Source organism: Schistocerca nitens, chromosome 1 (assembly GCF_023898315.1).
Source record: "Schistocerca nitens isolate TAMUIC-IGC-003100 chromosome 1, iqSchNite1.1, whole genome shotgun sequence".
Classification (NCBI taxonomy): Eukaryota; Metazoa; Arthropoda; class Insecta; order Orthoptera; family Acrididae; genus Schistocerca; species Schistocerca nitens.
This window is the reverse complement of record NC_064614.1, coordinates 476,876,794-476,895,921: the sequence shown is the minus strand read 5'-3', so window position 1 is coordinate 476,895,921 and position 19,128 is coordinate 476,876,794. Positions and strand designations below refer to the sequence as shown.

Sequence of the window (19,128 nt, the reverse complement as noted above, 5' to 3'; positions counted from 1 at the left end):
GGTCTGCAACGTTTTATTGAGTCCATGGCATGTCGGATTGCTTCACTACACCGGACCTTTGTACGACACGGTATTAAGAGATACTGTAATGTTATGTGAGCCTCACTCCCCCTTTTTTCAACTTATTTGTGTCTGATTTTATTCTGAACAGGTCAGTAATGAATGTAAATACCGTAAATGTAAATTTGATTCAAAAAGAACTTGAAGTGAAGTGAAGAGCAGATGGACAGCAACAAACTCTTTGGCGTGCAATCCCCGCAACGATAGTAGTTGTGAATCTTTGAGTATTGAGACGATTTATGAAAAAAAAGAGGACTGTTAATCTGTATCTTGTGGAAAGACGACGTGTTGCTAGGCCGTCGCCCAGAACGTATTGTTACATTTAATGAAAATTGATATTTTAGTGATAAAACCGAATAAAGTATGTGTAAGATTTGCCAAACATTTATGTGTACAAATTTTCTGGAAGTGAAAAATAGAAATATCTTTTGGAAAAGGAGGTGAACTTCATTCTCGTCACCGTCTATCAATCGACAGAATTGTACGTGTACAAAGTTCACTAAAATACAGGAAAAGAAATGCATTCTCTATAGTTTTCATTCAATAAGTAAGAACCTTTCATAATTTCTTAATTATAGTAATTGGATTATGTTCTTGGACAATAGTATGGTGCTGAACTCCAGTGACCAATTTTGATGTAGCAGGACGTGTAGTTTGAAAGAAGTTTGTGTGCCAAGCAATCTCCTTTTCTCAAGAAAAGCAGATTGCTGTTTGATTTTATTTACTTAGAACAGTGGTCCCTTAGGTATGAAAAGCTACGAAAACTTGGGCTCAAAGCTATCCGCAATACGGCCAAGTAACTAACAGAGTCGTATTTTAAACCTTAAAGAACAATAACTTCCTCCAAATTGTAATAAGCCACCAACTGGTGCAGAAGCTGATCATTCAAGGAGGCAGCAACCAAAATTCAGGTACCAGTTACGACTCAAAGCAAAAATCTCAATCAAAAATCAGTCTCTCTCTCCCTCTCTTCAAACACGTATATAAATATTCATATTATTAAGATAAGAGTCATTTTATAATACCCCATGACTTTTGTCGCCTAAGTGTATAGACGACAATATCTTTTTCTTAGAACTACTGAAAGATCCCACATGATTGTGGTATGAAGCAAATGTGGTCTATGTAACGTGCGACTAGCCAATTAAGACGTCATAGTGTCTCGACCAGTAGAGATATAATCACTAGATGAAACGGGAGTTTAACTGCCACGCAGACTTTCGGCTTGAGGCAGCTCAAATGCCGCCTGCTGAACCTCGCGGAGGTCCTTTGCTAGTTCGGTGCTTCCTAATGCCGTCTCCTGTCTGCTGCAGGAGAGGCCGGGGCCGACTGCTCGCAGACTTCACTATGGCTGCCGCTGAGTGTCCGGCGGTGGTGCGGCTCGCCGGACTAGCGACGGTGCTGCTGCTGCTGCTGCTGCTGCCCGGCGTGAGGTGAGTACTAACCGGACAGCTTGCGGCTGCAGGGACGGCATCCATGTTGCAAGTAAGATCAAAACAGAAGGCCGAAATTCTAAACCTAGCTTTCAAAAACTCGTTTACGATAGAGGACTGCAGCACCATTCCCCCATTCAATTATTGAACAAACGAAAGGATGACTGACATAGTGTTTAGTGTATCTGGGATTGTAAAACAGTTAAGATCCTTAGACGCCAGAAAGGCATCTGGCCCAGACGGTATCCCCGTAAGATTTTATGTTGACTATTCTACAAATATAGCAGCATTCTTATCCGTCATCTATCAGAGATCACTGGAACGGCGGAAAGTTCCACGGGACTGGAAGAAGGCCCAGGTCTTAGCAATCTATAAAAAGGGTAGAAAATCGGATGCACATAATTACCGGTAAATTTCACTGACATCGATTTGTTGTAGAATCATGGAACATATTTTGTGTTCATATATAATGACCTTTGTAGACTCTTAGAAGCTCATCTGCAGAAACCAGCACGGTTTTAGGAAACAGCGGTCATGGGAGACACAGCTAGCCCTCTTTGTGCATGATGTACAACAGGCTCTAGATACGGCTCCCAGGTTGATGACATATTTCTCGACTTTCGAAAGGCGTTCCACTCAGTTCTGCACTGTCGCTTGCTACAAAAACTGCGCGCTTACGGTCTATCCAATGACATATGCGGTTGGATAGAAAGTTTTCTAACAGACGGGGAGCAGTATATCGCCCAGAACGCGGTAACTTCAACAGAAACAAGAGTAACTTCAGGTGTGCCCAGGGCAGCGTAATAGGTCCTCTGTTTTTTACGATTTACATAAATGATCTGGTTGATGCTATTGGCAGCGGCCTTAAACTGTTTGCCGATGATGCTGTAGTCTACAGGAAAGTTGTGAACAAATCAATGAGGATTTGCAGAAAATAAATGCGTGTTGTAATGACTGGCAGTTATCTCTCAATATTAGTAAGTGCAACCTACTGCGTATAACAAGGCGAAAATCCCCATTATTGTATGAGTACAAAATAAATGATCAGTCTTTGGAAGCGGTTAAATCAGTCAAGTATCTGGGTGTGACTATTCGAAATGATCTCAAATGGAATGATCATATTACACAGGTAACGGGTAAGGCGAACTCTAGATTGCGGTTTATTGGTAGAATCCTGAAGCGACGCAGTCTTTCAACAAAGGAAATAGCTTACAATACGTTAGTTCGTCCAGTCTTGGAGTATTGTTCGTCTGTATGGGATCCTTACCAGTTGGGTCTGATTCAAGAGATTGAGAAGATCCAAAGAAGAGCGGCAAGATTCGTGACTGGTACATTTAGCAATCGCGAGAGCGTTACAAATCTCATAGAAAGTTTGAAGTGGGACACACTTGCAGATAGACGACGCGCTAAACAGAAGGAGCTGCTCAATAAATTCCGAAATCCAATCTTCGCCAAGGATGTAGAACATATATTATTACCACCAACTTTCAAATCGTGCAATGATCATCATTCAAAGATAAGGGAAATAAGAGCTCGTACTGAGGCGTTCAGACAGTGGTTTTTCCCTCGCATGACTTTGGCGCGAATTGTGCCCTCCGCCACACACCGCTTGGTGGCTAGCGGAGTATATATGTAAAGGTATATGTGGAAAGATTGTAAACCACTGTCACGAGTATTTGTGAGTTACAATGTCTTTCATTAATAATGCGCCTCACCTTCTTACAATTATACTCACTGATTATCTTCTCCTCGCTAATACTATCGTATGAGACTGCCTAGTCTAAGGTTCCATCCGACGGAGAGATCACCATTAAAGGTCTCGCATAGTTTTGTATGACATTAAATTCCTGTGGGGACATGTGACCCTACTTCAGTCAGTAGTCAATGATAAAGTAGACAATTTGATCTCAAATTTTTGTGGCTTACATGACACACTGAGTAAATCATAAGCTGGTGGACAGAAACTGTAAACTCTAACTTGCTGACCAAAATTGGTGATGTAGGGAAATAATTTGATTATAAGTATATGTTTAGGTGAAGTATTGCCGTCATTTGACTGCAAGTTTTTATTATTTATTCATTTCACTATCACGAATTCGGCTGCAAAGCCATTTCGATAGCAAGGTGAAAAAAAGTCAGTAAACATCAGACATGTCTGAAATGTCTTCGTAATATTACAAAACGTATGTGAACATATATACCAGTCGTACGTAATCACGATGATTTCATTTGAAAAGTAAATTGCGACGGTGGTGCCCAACGAAGGAAAAAAAATCATGAGTGAGTTTAATGTTCCATTAAAATAAAAGATCACTCTTCTAGAGCTTATGAGCGATTTACTTCAAAACACCTACGTTTCTGAGCAACTAAGGCTGTTCAGAATGATACTAGTTCACAAAAAAATATCACTCTTTCCAAACAGTGTCCTTAATCTCGTGTGTCTGTAAGATCTTGAGTAATATGCTAAAGGACAGATAAGAGTAGTACATCTTTAAAGTGTATATGGTTTCCGGAAAAATGGCAGCACAATAAATTAGATACCTCTGTTATAGATGTGCTGCCGAACTTCTCCAACAACATGTATATGTTTGCTGACTTTCTTGTTACAAAGGATCATAGCGCAGTGTTGGTATTTCCGCAACTGGAAGCCAATTTGGCTGTTATTCGATTATGTATATTTACAAAATATGAAAAGGTTATTCTGAGTCCACACCAGTCGCAAATTTGTTGTTGTTGACATATTTAAATTATTTAAGAAAGCAACATGTTGCCAGATGCGGAACTCATCTTCAGGCTATGATACAATACAAAAAACATTTAGTAAAAGTAGATATAGATACTAAGGTTTTTCTTTATAGTGTTGCCATCTGCTGTCGCCATCTGGGGAGAAACAGAACTGTTGCGACCCTTGCCATGCGCTTGCGCTGTGATCAAGATGTTCATTGTAGATTGGGGCTGAGTGATCCAGTGCACACCCAGAGGCATCAGTGATACTGTGCTGTCAATGTTTATTTATAGTGCACACTTTACAAAGTTATAAGCGTCTTCGCAGCTCCAGTCGGTGGTCGGGTGTGAGCTCATATGCCGCGAAAGAGTACTGACGCCTCATCAGTAAGTCGCGACGGCGCCACCACAGGTGTGCCATGACCGCGTTCTGTACTGGTCATGGTGGCGGGGCAAGGAGGTGTTGCGCATGCGGATGTTTTGTGATGATGTCTTGAGGCCAGCCTATCGTGTGTTCAGGTGGAGACTGCTCACTGTGATCCAGAAAGATGGTTGTTGTGAAGACGGGGCCCTAGTCATCCACCACACATCGATCAAGACTGAAGCACATGCTCGCGAGTTGGCCGGGAGGCTGTACGGACTCCCCTCGCCTGGTCTCTGTGAAGACAGCAGCTAGCAGATTGATCACAATGACACAATGGCGAAGGAGGGCTGGCTGCTCACCAGTCTTTTCACGCGCAATGACCGCGCACCCAGCAGCTGCAAAACACGGTTGTGGTGCGTATTATGTTGGCTGTTTCTCGGTATTGCAGAGAGCAAGCAAGTAGCAGGCTGTCCATCATCGACCCGCATGTTGTGGTTTCCCTGAAACTCAGAAGACTGTCATTCTCTGGTTTCAGCGATGTGGACGGAATGGTACCACGATAGAATGTGTTCTTGTACTCCAGAAGCCTCTCTATTTAATAGAACAGACCTGCGCCCATGACGCGATAGCTCAGAGTGTATGAGTGCATTTGTCCTACCTCACAGTACCTAAAGGAGCACTGCAGCGCTTGCTCTTCTGCCTGTCCCATTCTGAGGTCTGTTGCACTGGCGGTACGCTATGTTGACCTATCGAATTGGCACACCAGCCCAGAGCTAGCAAATTTTACTCCAAGCTCGCCTGGTAGAACTTTAATAAAATTTTAAGCTTGCACTGTAAAATCATTCTATAGCATAACGGAAAGATTAACTAATATAAGGGAATATTTACTTCTTTTGTTAGTAATCTGTTCTGATAACACGCAACACACTTGAAGAGCAGACTCGTGCAGTTGTTCTCTTATATTTATAAAATTTGCTTATGTAATATATTGTGTTTCATATTTTGTAATGAAGTTAGAGAGATGTCCCGTTTATATCGTTACGTGACGTAACTGTATCCATTGATATGGGCTGAAGCCAGCTAAAAAAATAAACCACGTGTTTGCTTATGTGGCGTCCCAGGACACTTTATCTCATGTAGAGCGATCACCTCTGCGTTTTCATCGATCGTCATGGACCTAGCTCCGAGCAATTATAGTAATTGGTGTGCAGTGGTTGACCAGTCATACATCGGGATGGCTCCTCAGACGACCTGGCACGTCATGGCATTCTCGAGGTAATCTCCCACCACGGTTGCGCGTCGTCGACCATATTGCTCTACACGCTGGGCAGCCCACCACGTGAGTCTCCCTCCCACAAAGCATGCCATGGCTCGGCGACTGTGGTGTCTTGCCCACCGAGAGTATACCCAAGAACAGTGGAGAAGTGTCTCGTTCACTGATTAGTCGCGATGCTGCTTGGAGAGTCGTTCTCGCCGCTAGTTCACCCAGAGTGTTCCAGGAACTTATCGACAATATTGTAGAAAGGAACCAATATGACGGCACCCTTGTTCTCAAAAAATGGTTCAAATGGCTCTGAGCACTATGGGACTTAACACCTGAGGTCATCAGTCCCCTAGAACTTAGAACTACTTAAACCTAACTAACCTAAGGACATCACACACATCCATGCCCGAGGCAGGATTCGAACCTGCGACTGTAGCGGTCGCGCGGTTCCAGACTGACGATCCTAGAACCGCTCGGCCACACCGGCCGGCTCCTTGTTCTCATCCGTGGCAGCATCATGTGAAGAACACGTGTATTACTGACATGTTAGAGCTACTGTGGCGCCCAAAATCTACAGAAGTGTCCTGTCCTGAAACTGTTTGTGCGTCTTCTCTATGGTGCCACTTTAGCTAGGCTAATTGTGATGGAATGTAATGTAATGGCACACAAGACTGGACTGGTCTGATGAATGAGCACCTGTAGAAGGAGAACATCATGCATCTAGAGTAGAGAACTGACTCCCCGCATCTGAATCTTCTTAAACACCCCTGAAACGTTCTAAGCTGGTTGACTGCAGTCCTAACACAGCCACCGCAGATCCCACTTGGCCTCCATATGGTGCATTACTAGCATTGAGAGAAGTTCCTACAATCCATAACAAAAGATCTGGTCCACTTCCTGCCGTTGTCCATCCTATAGTGCCACATGAAAATATCAGACGTTCTGTCTGCATCCGGTTGCGGAACGCCAAACATGGTAAGCGCCATTCACCAGTCGTACCTGTACAGTTCATATCCCTCTTTCTGTGTAACGCACCGCACTGTTGCCACGTAGCATTTTAATTCCCACTTTGTCCTTGTGTTTCGTGTTGTTTCATGACCTTTCGAAGATTCCTTAAGCTACGGAGGTGAGTGCGTCATTATCTAGAGAACCGTGTTCTTTGTCTCAGCTCTGCCAGTAAATGACCTATTCACCACCGCCTCCTCGCCATCCGAAGTCTACCCTGCACCCTGCTCCGCAGAAAACGTAGGTGCTCAGAATGCGAGTGGCGTGTCTGCTCGGTGCTGTAATTAGCCGTAATGCCGGTTTCCTGGAGGCGGTAGCGCTGCCCCGGACAATGTGGGAGTTTCCGTCGAGTGTGGGCGGTCCCAATACTGTCAGAGGCGATCTATAGGGCCGTACACTCTGCCCCAAACACAACAAGGCGCACAAGTATTGCCGAAGTAGCGTTGTGGTTAATGTATGTGGAAAAAGAAGCAAACATTCCTCCACACTACTTAATCTAGGGCTTTTGTGGTTTTCTAAATCACTTGAAACAAATGCCATGACTGCTTTCTCAACCATCTTTGTCACAACCGAGCTTGAGCCCTGTTATTATCTATCTCTGCTTTTATGGGACGTGAATGATATCTCAGTTCATGTTGCGCTTGTAGTCAAAATTGTTCAAATGACCCTAATCACTATGGGACTTAACACCTGAGGTCATCAGCCCCTAGAACTTAGAACTACTTAAACCTAACAAACCTAAGGACGTCACACACATCCATGCCCGAGGCAGGATTGGAACCTGCGACCGTAGCAGCAGCGCGGTTCCGGACTGGAGCGCCTAGAACCGCTCGGCCGCAGCGGCCGGCGCGATTGTAGTCACAATGTTGTTAACAGTGAATATACAAAAGAAAAAACACAAATGAATTTTCAGTAGATAAATTGATCAAAGACACACGAAAGATTTGTCCAAGACTGGATAGCCTCTGATTATGGCAACCAGAACAGATTCCTCCATCTTATAATCTCAACAGATTCACCGTGTGAGGTGGCGAAGTGGTTAGCACTGAAGTCGCATTCGGGAGGACGACGGTTCAAACCCGCGTCCGCCCATCCTGATTTAGGCTTTATGTTGTTTCCTTAAATTTCTCCAGGCAAATGCCGGGACGGTTTCTCTGAAATGGCGCGGCCGACCTCCTTCCCCCTCTTTCCCTAATACTATGGGACCGATGACGTCGCTGTTTGGTCCCCTCGCCCATATCAACCATCAACAGATTTAATAACAGCGGAATACTCTAATACGACTACAATAAAAACAATCTTCGTTGGTCAATTATGGATCGTGGGACGACGGCTGGCATGAACGTCTGTATGCAAGACAATGAAAATATGTTTCTCGCAAACAAAGCTTAGTGTTCTCACTGGGCCGCGCGAGATTAGCCGAGCGGTCTCAGGCGCTGCAGTTATGGACTGTGCGGCTGGTCCCGGCGGAGGTTCGAGTCCTCCCTCGGGCATGGGTGTGTGTGTTCGTCCTTAGGATAATTTAGGTTAAGTAGTGTGTAAGCTTAGGGACTGATGACCTTAGCAGTTAAGTCCCATAAGATTTCATACACATTTGAAATTTTGTTCTCACTGGACCCAGTTTTGCTAGTGGGATAGAGTACCTCAATTAGCTATCAAAACCATTCCCTACACCACTTGACATTATTCATTTCTGTAGTCTAACTTACGTTTCTTCGTAAAAATAAGAACGAGCGTTGTGAGGGATGTGCTGAACATTTAGTGGAGATAGAGCTCAGGTGCACAGAAATGGCGAAAGGCGGTGTTTGAGCCACGTTCCTCTCATTTTCGAGTTAGTACCTGAGCCATTGCGTTCGCAGTGTTTGCTATTTAACTATGACGCATGTCTTCCCACACGTCGTCCTTTTCACTATCACTGTAAATTTTAATCTTAATTCATAATTTGTTCTTAACAATTTTGCTGCATTTCCATTTACTACTACTAGTACCATTTAACATTTTGGGGACTACTTATACACTCTTCTTTATGCAATTTTCCTACAGAATTATTTGTTGTGCTAAACATATGCTCTTTTCCTATTACAGAAAAAGAACCAATGACTTTCCCTACTCCTAGATGCTCCAACATTTAAATTTGTCAGATTCTGATGTTGGTGTTATGGCCACAATAACGACTTCAATTACTTGCACTACTATTAAATCTACAATTACTATTACTAATTCTGCTCGACCCAATTTCTGCAACCACCACCTCAATTTTACTACAGCAGCTATTACTGCGGTCTGTGAATGCTGTATATCCTTCAGTGTTCTATGGCCGTTATTAGTTTCTCTGTGCGTGCTGCACAAGACCAGCCACGATGCACGATTCAGTAGTACTTTCCTGCTCACAGACGGGGACGCATCAGTCACTGAGTACAATGTCTTCAGTTAAATACATACACGCACCCAACACTTCCCCTGCCATAACAGCTTCCCTCTCCTCCACACCACTGTCGCCATCATAACCTAAACAACTGCCAGGATGAGCGGACGGATATTATTTTATGGATTTCTTTTCCTCTCATTTCAAATCAGTGATGTGCATAGTTTCATTCTGTTTTTGTGTGTGGAAGCAATTCAGATCACTGAAATTTACAGAAAGATGAGAAAGCTCTGGAATATCAGAAGTTTTGGATGGAAATAATATATTGCTGTTAACGACAAGCAATACAATATCTGATCACACCTATTAGCAGTCTCACCAATACCCAGGAAAGGAAATACGAGTAATACGCTGAATTACAGACATATCACTAACGTCGACTTGCAGTAGAATTTTGGATCATATATTGTTCTTCACTTTAACTCTGAAGATATCTCCCTCAATCAGAGAGGAAACGTTAGGAGAAAGTTTTATACATCGGCTTGTTAGATCGGAAGTTTTAAATTATGTCAGTACCAGCCGTGAAATCTTACACCATTTGATCTTATATAGTGTTCCAACATTATGAATTACCCCGAATTTAACGGTCTATTGACACATAGTGAGCACGGATTCAGAAAATATCGTTCTTGTGAAATACAGCTAGCTCTTTATTCGCACGACATAACGAGTGCCATCGACAGCGGATCTCAAACTGATTCAATATTTACAGATTTCCAGAAGGTTTTTGACACCATTCCTCTCAAGAGACGACTAATCTAATTGCATATCTATCGATGGTGGGACTGGATCCGTGATTTCCTCTCAGAAAGGTCACTACACGCAGCAATCGAAGAAGAATCATCGACTAAAACAGATGTGATATCCGGGCGTTTCCGAAGGAAGTGTAGTAGGTCGTCTTCTGTTCCTAACGATTTAGATTGTTTGAGGATGATGCTGTCATTTACCGTCCAGTAAATAAGAACAACACCAATCGCAAAATCACATAGACACGACAGCAGGATGGTGCAAGAAACAGCGAGCGTCTCTCAATAAGGAAAAGTTTGAGGTCATCCAAATGCGTCCAAAAATGAGATTCACTATGTGATCAAAAGTATCCGGACACCCCCAAAATCCCACGCTTTTCATATTAGGTGCGTTGTACTGCCACCTACTGCCAGGTACTCCATTTCAGTTACCTCATTAGTCATTAGACATCCTGAGAGAGCAGAATGGGGCGCTCCGCGGTATTCACGGACTTCGAACGTGGCCAGGTGATTGGGTGTCGCTTGTGTTATACGTCTTCACGCGAGATTTCCACACTCCTAAACATCCCTACGTCCACTGTTACCGATGTGATAGTGAAGTGGAAACGTGAAGGGACACGTATGGCACAAAAGCGTACTGACCGCTCTGACAGACACTGCCGGCAGTTGAAGAGGGTTGTAATGTGTAACAGGCAGACATCTATCCAGACCATCACAAACTAATTCCCAAATGCATCAGGATCCACTGCAAGTACTATGAAAATTGGGCGGGAGGTAAGAAAACTTAGATTTGATGGTCGACCGGTTGCTCTTGAGCCACACATTACGCCGGTAAATGCAAAACGACGCCTCGCTTGGTGTAAGGAGCGTAAACATTGAATAGTGGAAAATCGTTGTGTGGAGTGACGAACCACGGTACACGACGTGGCGATCCTATGGCGGGGTGTAGGTATGGCGAATGTCCGGTGAACGTCATCTGCCAGCGTGTGTAGCGCCAACAGTAAAATTCGGAGGCGGTGGTGTTATGGTGTAATCGTGTTTTTCATGGAGGGGGCTTGCACCCCTTGTTGTTTTGCGTGGCACTATCACAGCACAGGCCTACACTGATGTTTAAAGCACCTTCATGCTTCCCACTGTTGAAGAGAATTCGAGGATGGGGACTGCATCTTTCAACACGATCGAGCAAATGTTCATAATGCACGGCCTATGGCGGAGTTGTTACACGCCAATAACATCCCTGTAATGAACTGGCCTACACAGAGTCCTGACCCCAGTTCTATAGAACACCTTTGGGATGTTTTGTAACGCCGACTTCGTGCCAGGCCTCACCGACCGACGTCGATACCTCTCCTCAGAGCAGCACTCCGTGAAGAATGGGCTGCCATTCCCGAAGAAATCTTCCAGCACCTGACTGAACATATGCCTGTGAGAGTGGAAGCTGTCATCAAGGCTAAGGGTGGGCCAACACCATACTGAATTGCAGCATTACCGATAGAGGGCGCCACGAACTAGTAAGTCATTTTCAGCCAGGTGTCCGGATACTTTTGATCACATAGTGTATGTTAAATTTCGATTGCTCGATAAATCACACAAATTTAAAGGCTGTCAGTTCGGCTAAATACTTAGAAATTATAGTTAAGAACAATTTAAGTTGGAACGATCATATAGCTAAATAATGTTGTGTGGAAGACAAATCAAAGACTGCGTTTGACACTTCGAAGATACAACAGCTCTACTACTCGTAAAGAGACTGCCTCCACTACGCTTGTTCGTCCTCTGCTAGAGCGGTGTGGGCTCCGCTTCAAATAGGATTGACGGAAGACACCGAGAAATGTCGATGTAGGGTAGCTCGATTTATATTATCCCGAAATAGGGAAGAGCTTCATGGATATGGTAAACGAGTTGAGATGGCAATTTTTAAAACAAAAAAGTTTTACGTTGCGGCGAGATCTTTTCACGAAATTTCAATCACAAACTTCCTCTTCTGAATGTGAAAACATTTTACTGTCACCAGCCTACATAGCGAGAAATGTCCAAAACAAAATAAGAGAAATCAGAGCTGTAATAGAAAGATTCAAGTGTTGATTCTCTCCACATGCCGTTACAGAGTGGAACTTTAGAAAAATAGTGTGAAGGTGGTTCGAAGTACCCTCTACCAGGCACTTACGTGTGAAGTGTAGAGTAGTCATGCAGATATAAAGGTAGATGAGATGGCTTCACAGTTGCAGCAGTGGCTGCCCACACAAGCAGTGGCGGGCAGCAAGGAGTTTATATAAGGGGTTTCCAAAAAGAAACAAGCCGGAGTCTGGAATGCGCAAACCGGTGACAGGAGGGTAATATCGTGGCGTGTGTAACGAGGTGTGGTTCCGACCACAGCGTGGTAGGTCACAGCCAGTCGCAAGAGGGCACGCGAGCGCGTCACGTCATTATACAGAGCTAGCAGCAGCATGCATTAATCTTCCAACGCTGCCAGTCGCATTGCAAACAGTGACATGCAGGTGTCAACATGAGTGCATAAAGGTGTTGTTCGTTTCCGCGCACGACACCACTGTGATGTGACCAATGACACCACAGTGGTGTCGTGAGTGAAATACACTCCTGGAAATGGAAAAAAGAACACATTGACACCGGTGTGTCAGACCCACCATACTTGCTCCGGACACTGCGAGAGGGCTGTACAAGCAACGATCACACGCACGGCACAGCGGACACACCAGGAACCGCGGTGTTGGCCGTCGAATGGCGCTAGCTGTGCAGCATTTGTGCACCTCCGCCGTCAGTGTCAGCCTGTTTGCCGTGGCATACGGAGCTCCATCGCAGTCTTTAACACTGGTAGCATGCCGCGAAAGCGTGGACGTGAAACGTATGTGCAGTTGACGGACTTTGAGCGAGGGCGTATAGTGGGCATGCGGGAGGCCGCGTGGACGTACCGCCGAATTGCTCAACACGTGGGGCGTGAGGTCTCCACAGTACATCGATGTTGTCGCCAGTGGTCGGCGGAAGGTGCACGTGCCCGTCGACCTGGGACCGGACCGCAGCGACGCACGGATGCACGCCAAGACCGTAGGATCCTACGCAGTGCCGTAGGGGACCGCACCGCCACTTCCCAGCAAATTAGGGACACTGTTGCTCCTGGGGTATCGGCGAGGACCATTCGCAACCGTCTCCATGAAGCTGGGCTACGGTCCCGCACACCGTTAGGCCGTCATCCGCTCACGCCCCAACATCGTGCAGCCCGCCTCCAGTGGTGTCGCGACAGGCGTGAATGGAGGGACGAATGGAGACGTGTCGTCTTCAGCGATGAGAGTCGCTTCTGCCTTGGTGCCAATGATGGTCGTATGCGTGTTTGGCGCCGTGCAGGTGAGCGCCACAATCAGGACTGCATACGACCGAGGCACACAGGGCCAGCACCCGGCATCATGGTGTGGGGAGCGATCTCCTACACTGGCCGTACACCACTGGTGATCGTCGAGGGGACACTGAATAGTGCACGGTACATCCAAACCGTCATCGAACCCATCGTTCTACCATTCCTAGACCGGCAAGGGAACTTGCTGTTCCAACAGGACAATGCACGTCCGCATGTATCCCGTGCCACCCAACGTGCTCTAGAAGGTGTAAGTCAACTACCCTGGCCAGCAAGATCTCCGGATCTGTCCCCCATTGAGCATGTTTGGGACTGGATGAAGCGTCGTCTCACGCGGTCTGCACGTCCAGCACGAACGCTGGTCCAACTGAGGCGCCAGGTGGAAATGGCATGGCAAGCCGTTCCACAGGACTACATCCAGCATCTCTACGATCGTCTCCATGGGAGAATAGCAGCCTGCATTGCTGCGAAAGGTGGATATACACTGTACTAGTGCCGACATAGTGCATGCTCTGTTGCCTGTGTCTATGTGCCTGTGGTTCTGTCAGTGTGATCATGTGCTGTATCTGACCCCAGGAATGTGTCAATAAAGTTTCCCCTTCCTGGGACAATGAATTCACGGTGTTCTTATTTCAATTTCCAGGAGTGTAGCTGTCAACGGCCAGCTACAATACAGTGCTGTCGTGCGCGAAATAGCGGTCAACGGCCGGCAACACCACAGTCCTGTCATGAGTATAGTATTGCTCAGTGGCCAGCGACACCACAGTCGTGTCATGTGTATAGTATCTCTTAGTGACCAGCGACACCACAGTGGTGTCGTGTGTATAATATTTCTCAGTGACCAGCGACACCACAGTGGTGTCGTGAGTGAAATAGCAGTCAACGTTCGGGAACACCACAGTGGTGTGATGTGTATAGTATCGCTCAGTGGCTAGCTACACCACAGTGGTGTCGTGCGCGAAATAGCGGTGAACGGCCGCCGACTCCACCGTGGTGTCATGTGTATAGTATCGTTCAGTAATCGGCGGCACCACAGTGAAGTCGTGCGCGAAATAGCGGTCAAAGGCCGGCGCACCACATTGGTGTCATGTGTATAGTAGCTCTCAGTGACCAGCGACACCAAAGTGGTGTCGTGTGTACAGAATCTCTCAGTGACCAGCGACACCACAGTGGTGTCGTGAGTGAAATAACTGTCAACAGCCGGCGAAACCACAGTGGTGTCATGTGTACAGTATCGCTCAGTGGCTGGCTACACCACAGTGGTGTCGTGCGCGAAATACCGGTCAACGGCCGGCGACACCACGCTCGTGTCATGTGTATAGTATTGCTCAGTGGCCGAAGACACCACAGTCGTGTCGTGTGTATAGTATCTCTCATGTATATAGTATCTGACAGTGACCAACGACAACACAGTGGTGTCTTGAGTGAAATAGCTGTCAACGGCCGGCGACACCACAGTGGTGTTATGTGTATAGTACTGCTCGGAGCCTGGCTACACCACAGTGGTGTCATGCGCCATATAGCGGTCAACGGCCGCGACACCACAGTGGTTACATGTGTATAGTATCTCTCAGTGGCTGGCTACACCACAGTGGTGTCGTGCGCGAAATAGCGGTCAACGGCCGGCGGCACCACAGTGGTGTCATGTGTATAGTATCTCTCAGTGGCTGGCTACACCACAGTGGTGTCGTGCGCGAAATAGCAGTCAACGGCCGGCGACACGACACTCGTGTCATGTGTATAGTATCGCTCAGTGGGCAAAGACACCACAGTCATGTCATGTGTATAGTATAGCTCAGTGACCAGCGACGCCACAGTGGTGTCGTCTGTATAGTATCTCTCAGTGACCAGTGACACCACAGTGGTGTCGTGAGTGAAACTGCTGTCAACGGACAGCTACACCACAGTGTTGTCATGTGTATAGTACTGCTCAGGGGCTGGCCATATCACAGTGGTGTCGTCCGCGAAACGGTGGTCAACGGCCAACGACAGCACAGTCGTGTCTTGTGTATAGTATTACTCAGTGGCCGGCAACACCACAGTCGTGTCGTGTGTACAGTATCACCTTGTGAACAGCAACACCACAGTGGTGTCGTGTATATAGTATCTCTCAGTGACCAGCGACACCACAGTGGTGTCGTGAGTGAAATAGCTGTCAACGGCCAGAGACACCACAGTGGTGTTATGTGTATGGTACCACTCGGTGGCTGGTTACACCAAAGTGGTGTCATGCGCCATATAGCGGTCAACGGCCGCCAACACCACAGTGGTTACATGCGTATAGTATCTCTCAGTGGCTGGCTACACCACAGTGGTGTCGTGCACGATATAGCGGTCAACGGCGGGCGGCACCACAGTGGTGTCATGTGTATAGTATCTCTCAGTGGCTGGCTGCACCACAGTGGTGTCGTGCTCGAAATTGCGGTCAACGGCAGGCGACACATCTCTTGTGTCATGTGTATATTATTGCTCAGTGGCCGGCGACACCTCAGTCGTGTCGTGTGTGTAGTATATCTCAGTGACCAGCGAAACCACAGTGGTGTCGTGTGTATAGTATCTCTCAGTGACCAGCACAATCACAGAGGTGTCGTGAGTGAAATAGCTGTCAACGGCCGGCGACACCACAGTGGTGTCATGTGTATAGCACCGCTCAGGGGCTGGCAATATCAAAGTGATGTAGTGCGCGAAATAGCGGTCAACGGCCAGCGACACCACAGTCGAGATATGTGTATAGTATTACTCAGTGGCCCGCGACACCACAGTCGTGTCGTGTGTATAGTATCTCTCAGTGACCAGCCACACCACAGTGCTGTCGTGTGTATAGTATCTCTCACTGACCAGTGACACCACAGTGGTGTCGTGAGTAAAATAGCTGTCAACGGCCGGCGACACCAGAGTGGTGTCATATGTATAGTACCGCTCAGTGGATGGCTACACCACAGTGGTGTCGTGCACGAAATAGCGGTCAACGGCCGGCGACACCACAGTCGTGGCGTGAGTATAGTATTGCTCAGTGGCCGGCGACACCACACTCGTGTCATGTGTATAGTATCTCTTAGTGATCAGCGATACCAAAGTGGTGTCGTGTGTATAATATCTCTCAGTGACCAGCGACACCACAGTAGTGTCATGAGTGAAATAGCAGTCAACAGTCGGCGACACCACAGTGGTGTGGTGTGTATAGTATCGCTTAGTGGCTAGCTACACCACAGTGGTGTCGTGCGCGAAATAGCGGTGAACGGCCGCCGACTCCACCGTGGTGTCATGTTTATAGTATCGTTCAGTAATCGGCGGCACCACAGTGGTGTCGTGCGCGAAATTGGGGTCAAAGGCCGGCGCACCACATTGGTGTCATGTGTATAGTAGCTCTCAGTGACCTGCGACACCACAGTGGTGTCGTGTGTATACTATCTCTCAGTGACCAGTGACACTGCAGTGGTGTCGCGCGTATAGAATCTCTCAGTCACCAGCAACATCACAGTGGTGTCGTGAGTGAAATAACTGCCAACAGCCGGAGAAACCACAGTGGTGTCATGTGTATAGTATCGCTCAGTGGCTGGCTACTCCACAGTGGTGTTGTGCGCGAAATAGCGTTCAGGGGCGTCGACACCACAGTGGTTACATATGTCTAGTATCTCTCAGTGGCTGGCTACACCACAGTGGTGTCGTGAGAGAATAGCTGTCAACAGCCGCCGACACCACAGTGGTGTCATGTGTATAGTACCGCTCAGTGGCTGGCTACACCACAGTGGTGTCGTGCGCGAAATAGTGGTCAAACGCCTCCGACACCACAGTGGTGTCAAGTGTATAGTATCGATCAGTGGCTGGCTATTCCACAGTGGTGTTTTGCGCGAAATAGCGTTCAAGGGCCGTCGACACCACAGTGGTTACATATGTATAGTACCTCTCAGTGGCTGGCTACACCACAGTGGTGTCGTGAGAGAAATAGCTGTCAACGGCCGCCGACACCACAGTGGTGTCATGTCTATAGTATCTCTCAGTGGCTGGCTACACCACAGTGGTGTCGTGCGCGAAATAGTGGTCAATGGCCTCCGACACCACAGTGGTGTCATGTGTATAGTATCGCTCAGTGGCTGGCTACTCCACAGTGGTGTTGTGCGCGAAATAGCGTTCAAGGGCCGTCGACACCACAGTGGTTACATATGTATAGTACCTCTCAGTGGCTGGCTACACCACAGTGGTGTCTTGCGCGAAATAGCGGTCAACAGCCGGCGACACCACAGTCGTGTCATCAGTATAGTATTGCTCAGTGGCCGGCGACACAACAGTCGTGTCATGTGTATAGTATCTGTTAGTGACCAGCGACACCACAGTGGTGTCGTGTGTATAATATCTCTCAGTGACCAGTGACAGCCCAGTGGTGTCGTGAGTGAAATAGCAGTAAACGGTCAGCGACACCACAGTGGTGTGAAGTGTATAGTATCGCTCAGTGGCTAGCTACACCACACTTGTGTCCTGCGCCAAATAGTGGTCAACGGCCGCCGATTCCACCATTGTGTCATGTGTATAGTATCGTTCAGTAGTCGGCGGCGCCGGCCGAAGTGGCTGTGCGGTTAAAGGTGCTGCAGTCTGGAACCGCAAGACCGCTATGGTTGCAGGTTCGAATCCTGCCTCGGGCATGGATGTTTGTGATATCCTTAGGTTAGTTAGGTTTAACTAGTTCTAAGTTATAGGGGACTAATGACCTCAGCAGTTGAGTACCATAGTGCTCAGAGCCAGTAGTCAGCGGCACCACAGTGGTGTCGTGCGCGAAATAGCGGTCAAAGGCCGGCGCACCACATTGGTGTCATGTGTATAGTAGCTCCCAGTGACCAGCGACACCATAGTGGTGTCGTGTGTATAGTATCTCTCAGTGACCAACGACACCGCAGAGTTGTCGTGTGTATAGTATCGCTCAGTGGCTGGGTACTCCACAGTGGTGTTGTGCGCGAAATAGCGTTCAAGGGCCGTCGACACCACAGTGGTTACATGTGTATAGTATCTCTCAGTGGCTGGCTACACCACAGTGGTGTCGTGCGCGAAGTAGCGGTCAACATCCGGCAGCACCACAGTCGTGTCATGTGTATAGTATTGCTCAGTGGCCGGCGACACCACAGTCATGTCATGTGTATAGTATCTCTCAGTGAATAGCGACACCACAGTGGTGTCGTGATTGAAATACCTAACAACGGCCGGCGACACCACAGTGGTGACATGTGTATAATATCGCTCAGTGGCTGGCTACACCACAGTGATGTCATGCGCGAAATAGCGGTCAACGGCCGCCGACACCACAGTCATGTCATGTGTATAGTATCTTTCAGTGACCTGCGACACCACAGTGGCGTCGTGTGTATAGAATCTCTCAGTGACCAGCGACACCACAGTGGTGTCGTGAGTGAAATAGCTGTCAACAGCCGGCGAAACCACAGTGGTGTCATGTGTATAGTATCGCTCAGTGGCTGGATACACCACAGTGGTGTTGCGCGCCAAATAGCGGTCAACGGCCGCCGACACCACTGTGGTGTCATGTGTATAGTATCGCTTAGTGGCTGGCTACTCCACAGTGGTGTTGTGCACGAAATAGCATTCAAGGGCCGTCGACACCACATCGGTTACATATGTATAGTATCTCTCAGTGGCTGGCTACACCACAGTGGGGTCGTGAGAGACATAGCTGTCAACGGCCTTCGACACCACAGTGGTGTCATGTGTACAGTATCTTTCAGTGCCTGGCTAC

The 19,128-nt window shown here is 47.3% G+C and overlaps 1 protein-coding gene across 1 annotated transcript in view; it reads left to right on the top strand.

Annotated features, from left to right (window-relative positions):
* The window catches only part of LOC126254879 (glutamate-gated chloride channel-like), a 208,177-nt gene that overhangs the window by 51,030 nt on the left and 138,019 nt on the right, over positions 1-19,128 (top strand). The window contains exon 2 of the mRNA XM_049955350.1: positions 1,374-1,493. Within this exon, the coding sequence (XP_049811307.1) occupies positions 1,408-1,493 (86 nt within the window). The 5' untranslated portion in view covers positions 1,374-1,407. The remainder of the gene's footprint in view (positions 1-1,373; positions 1,494-19,128) is intronic.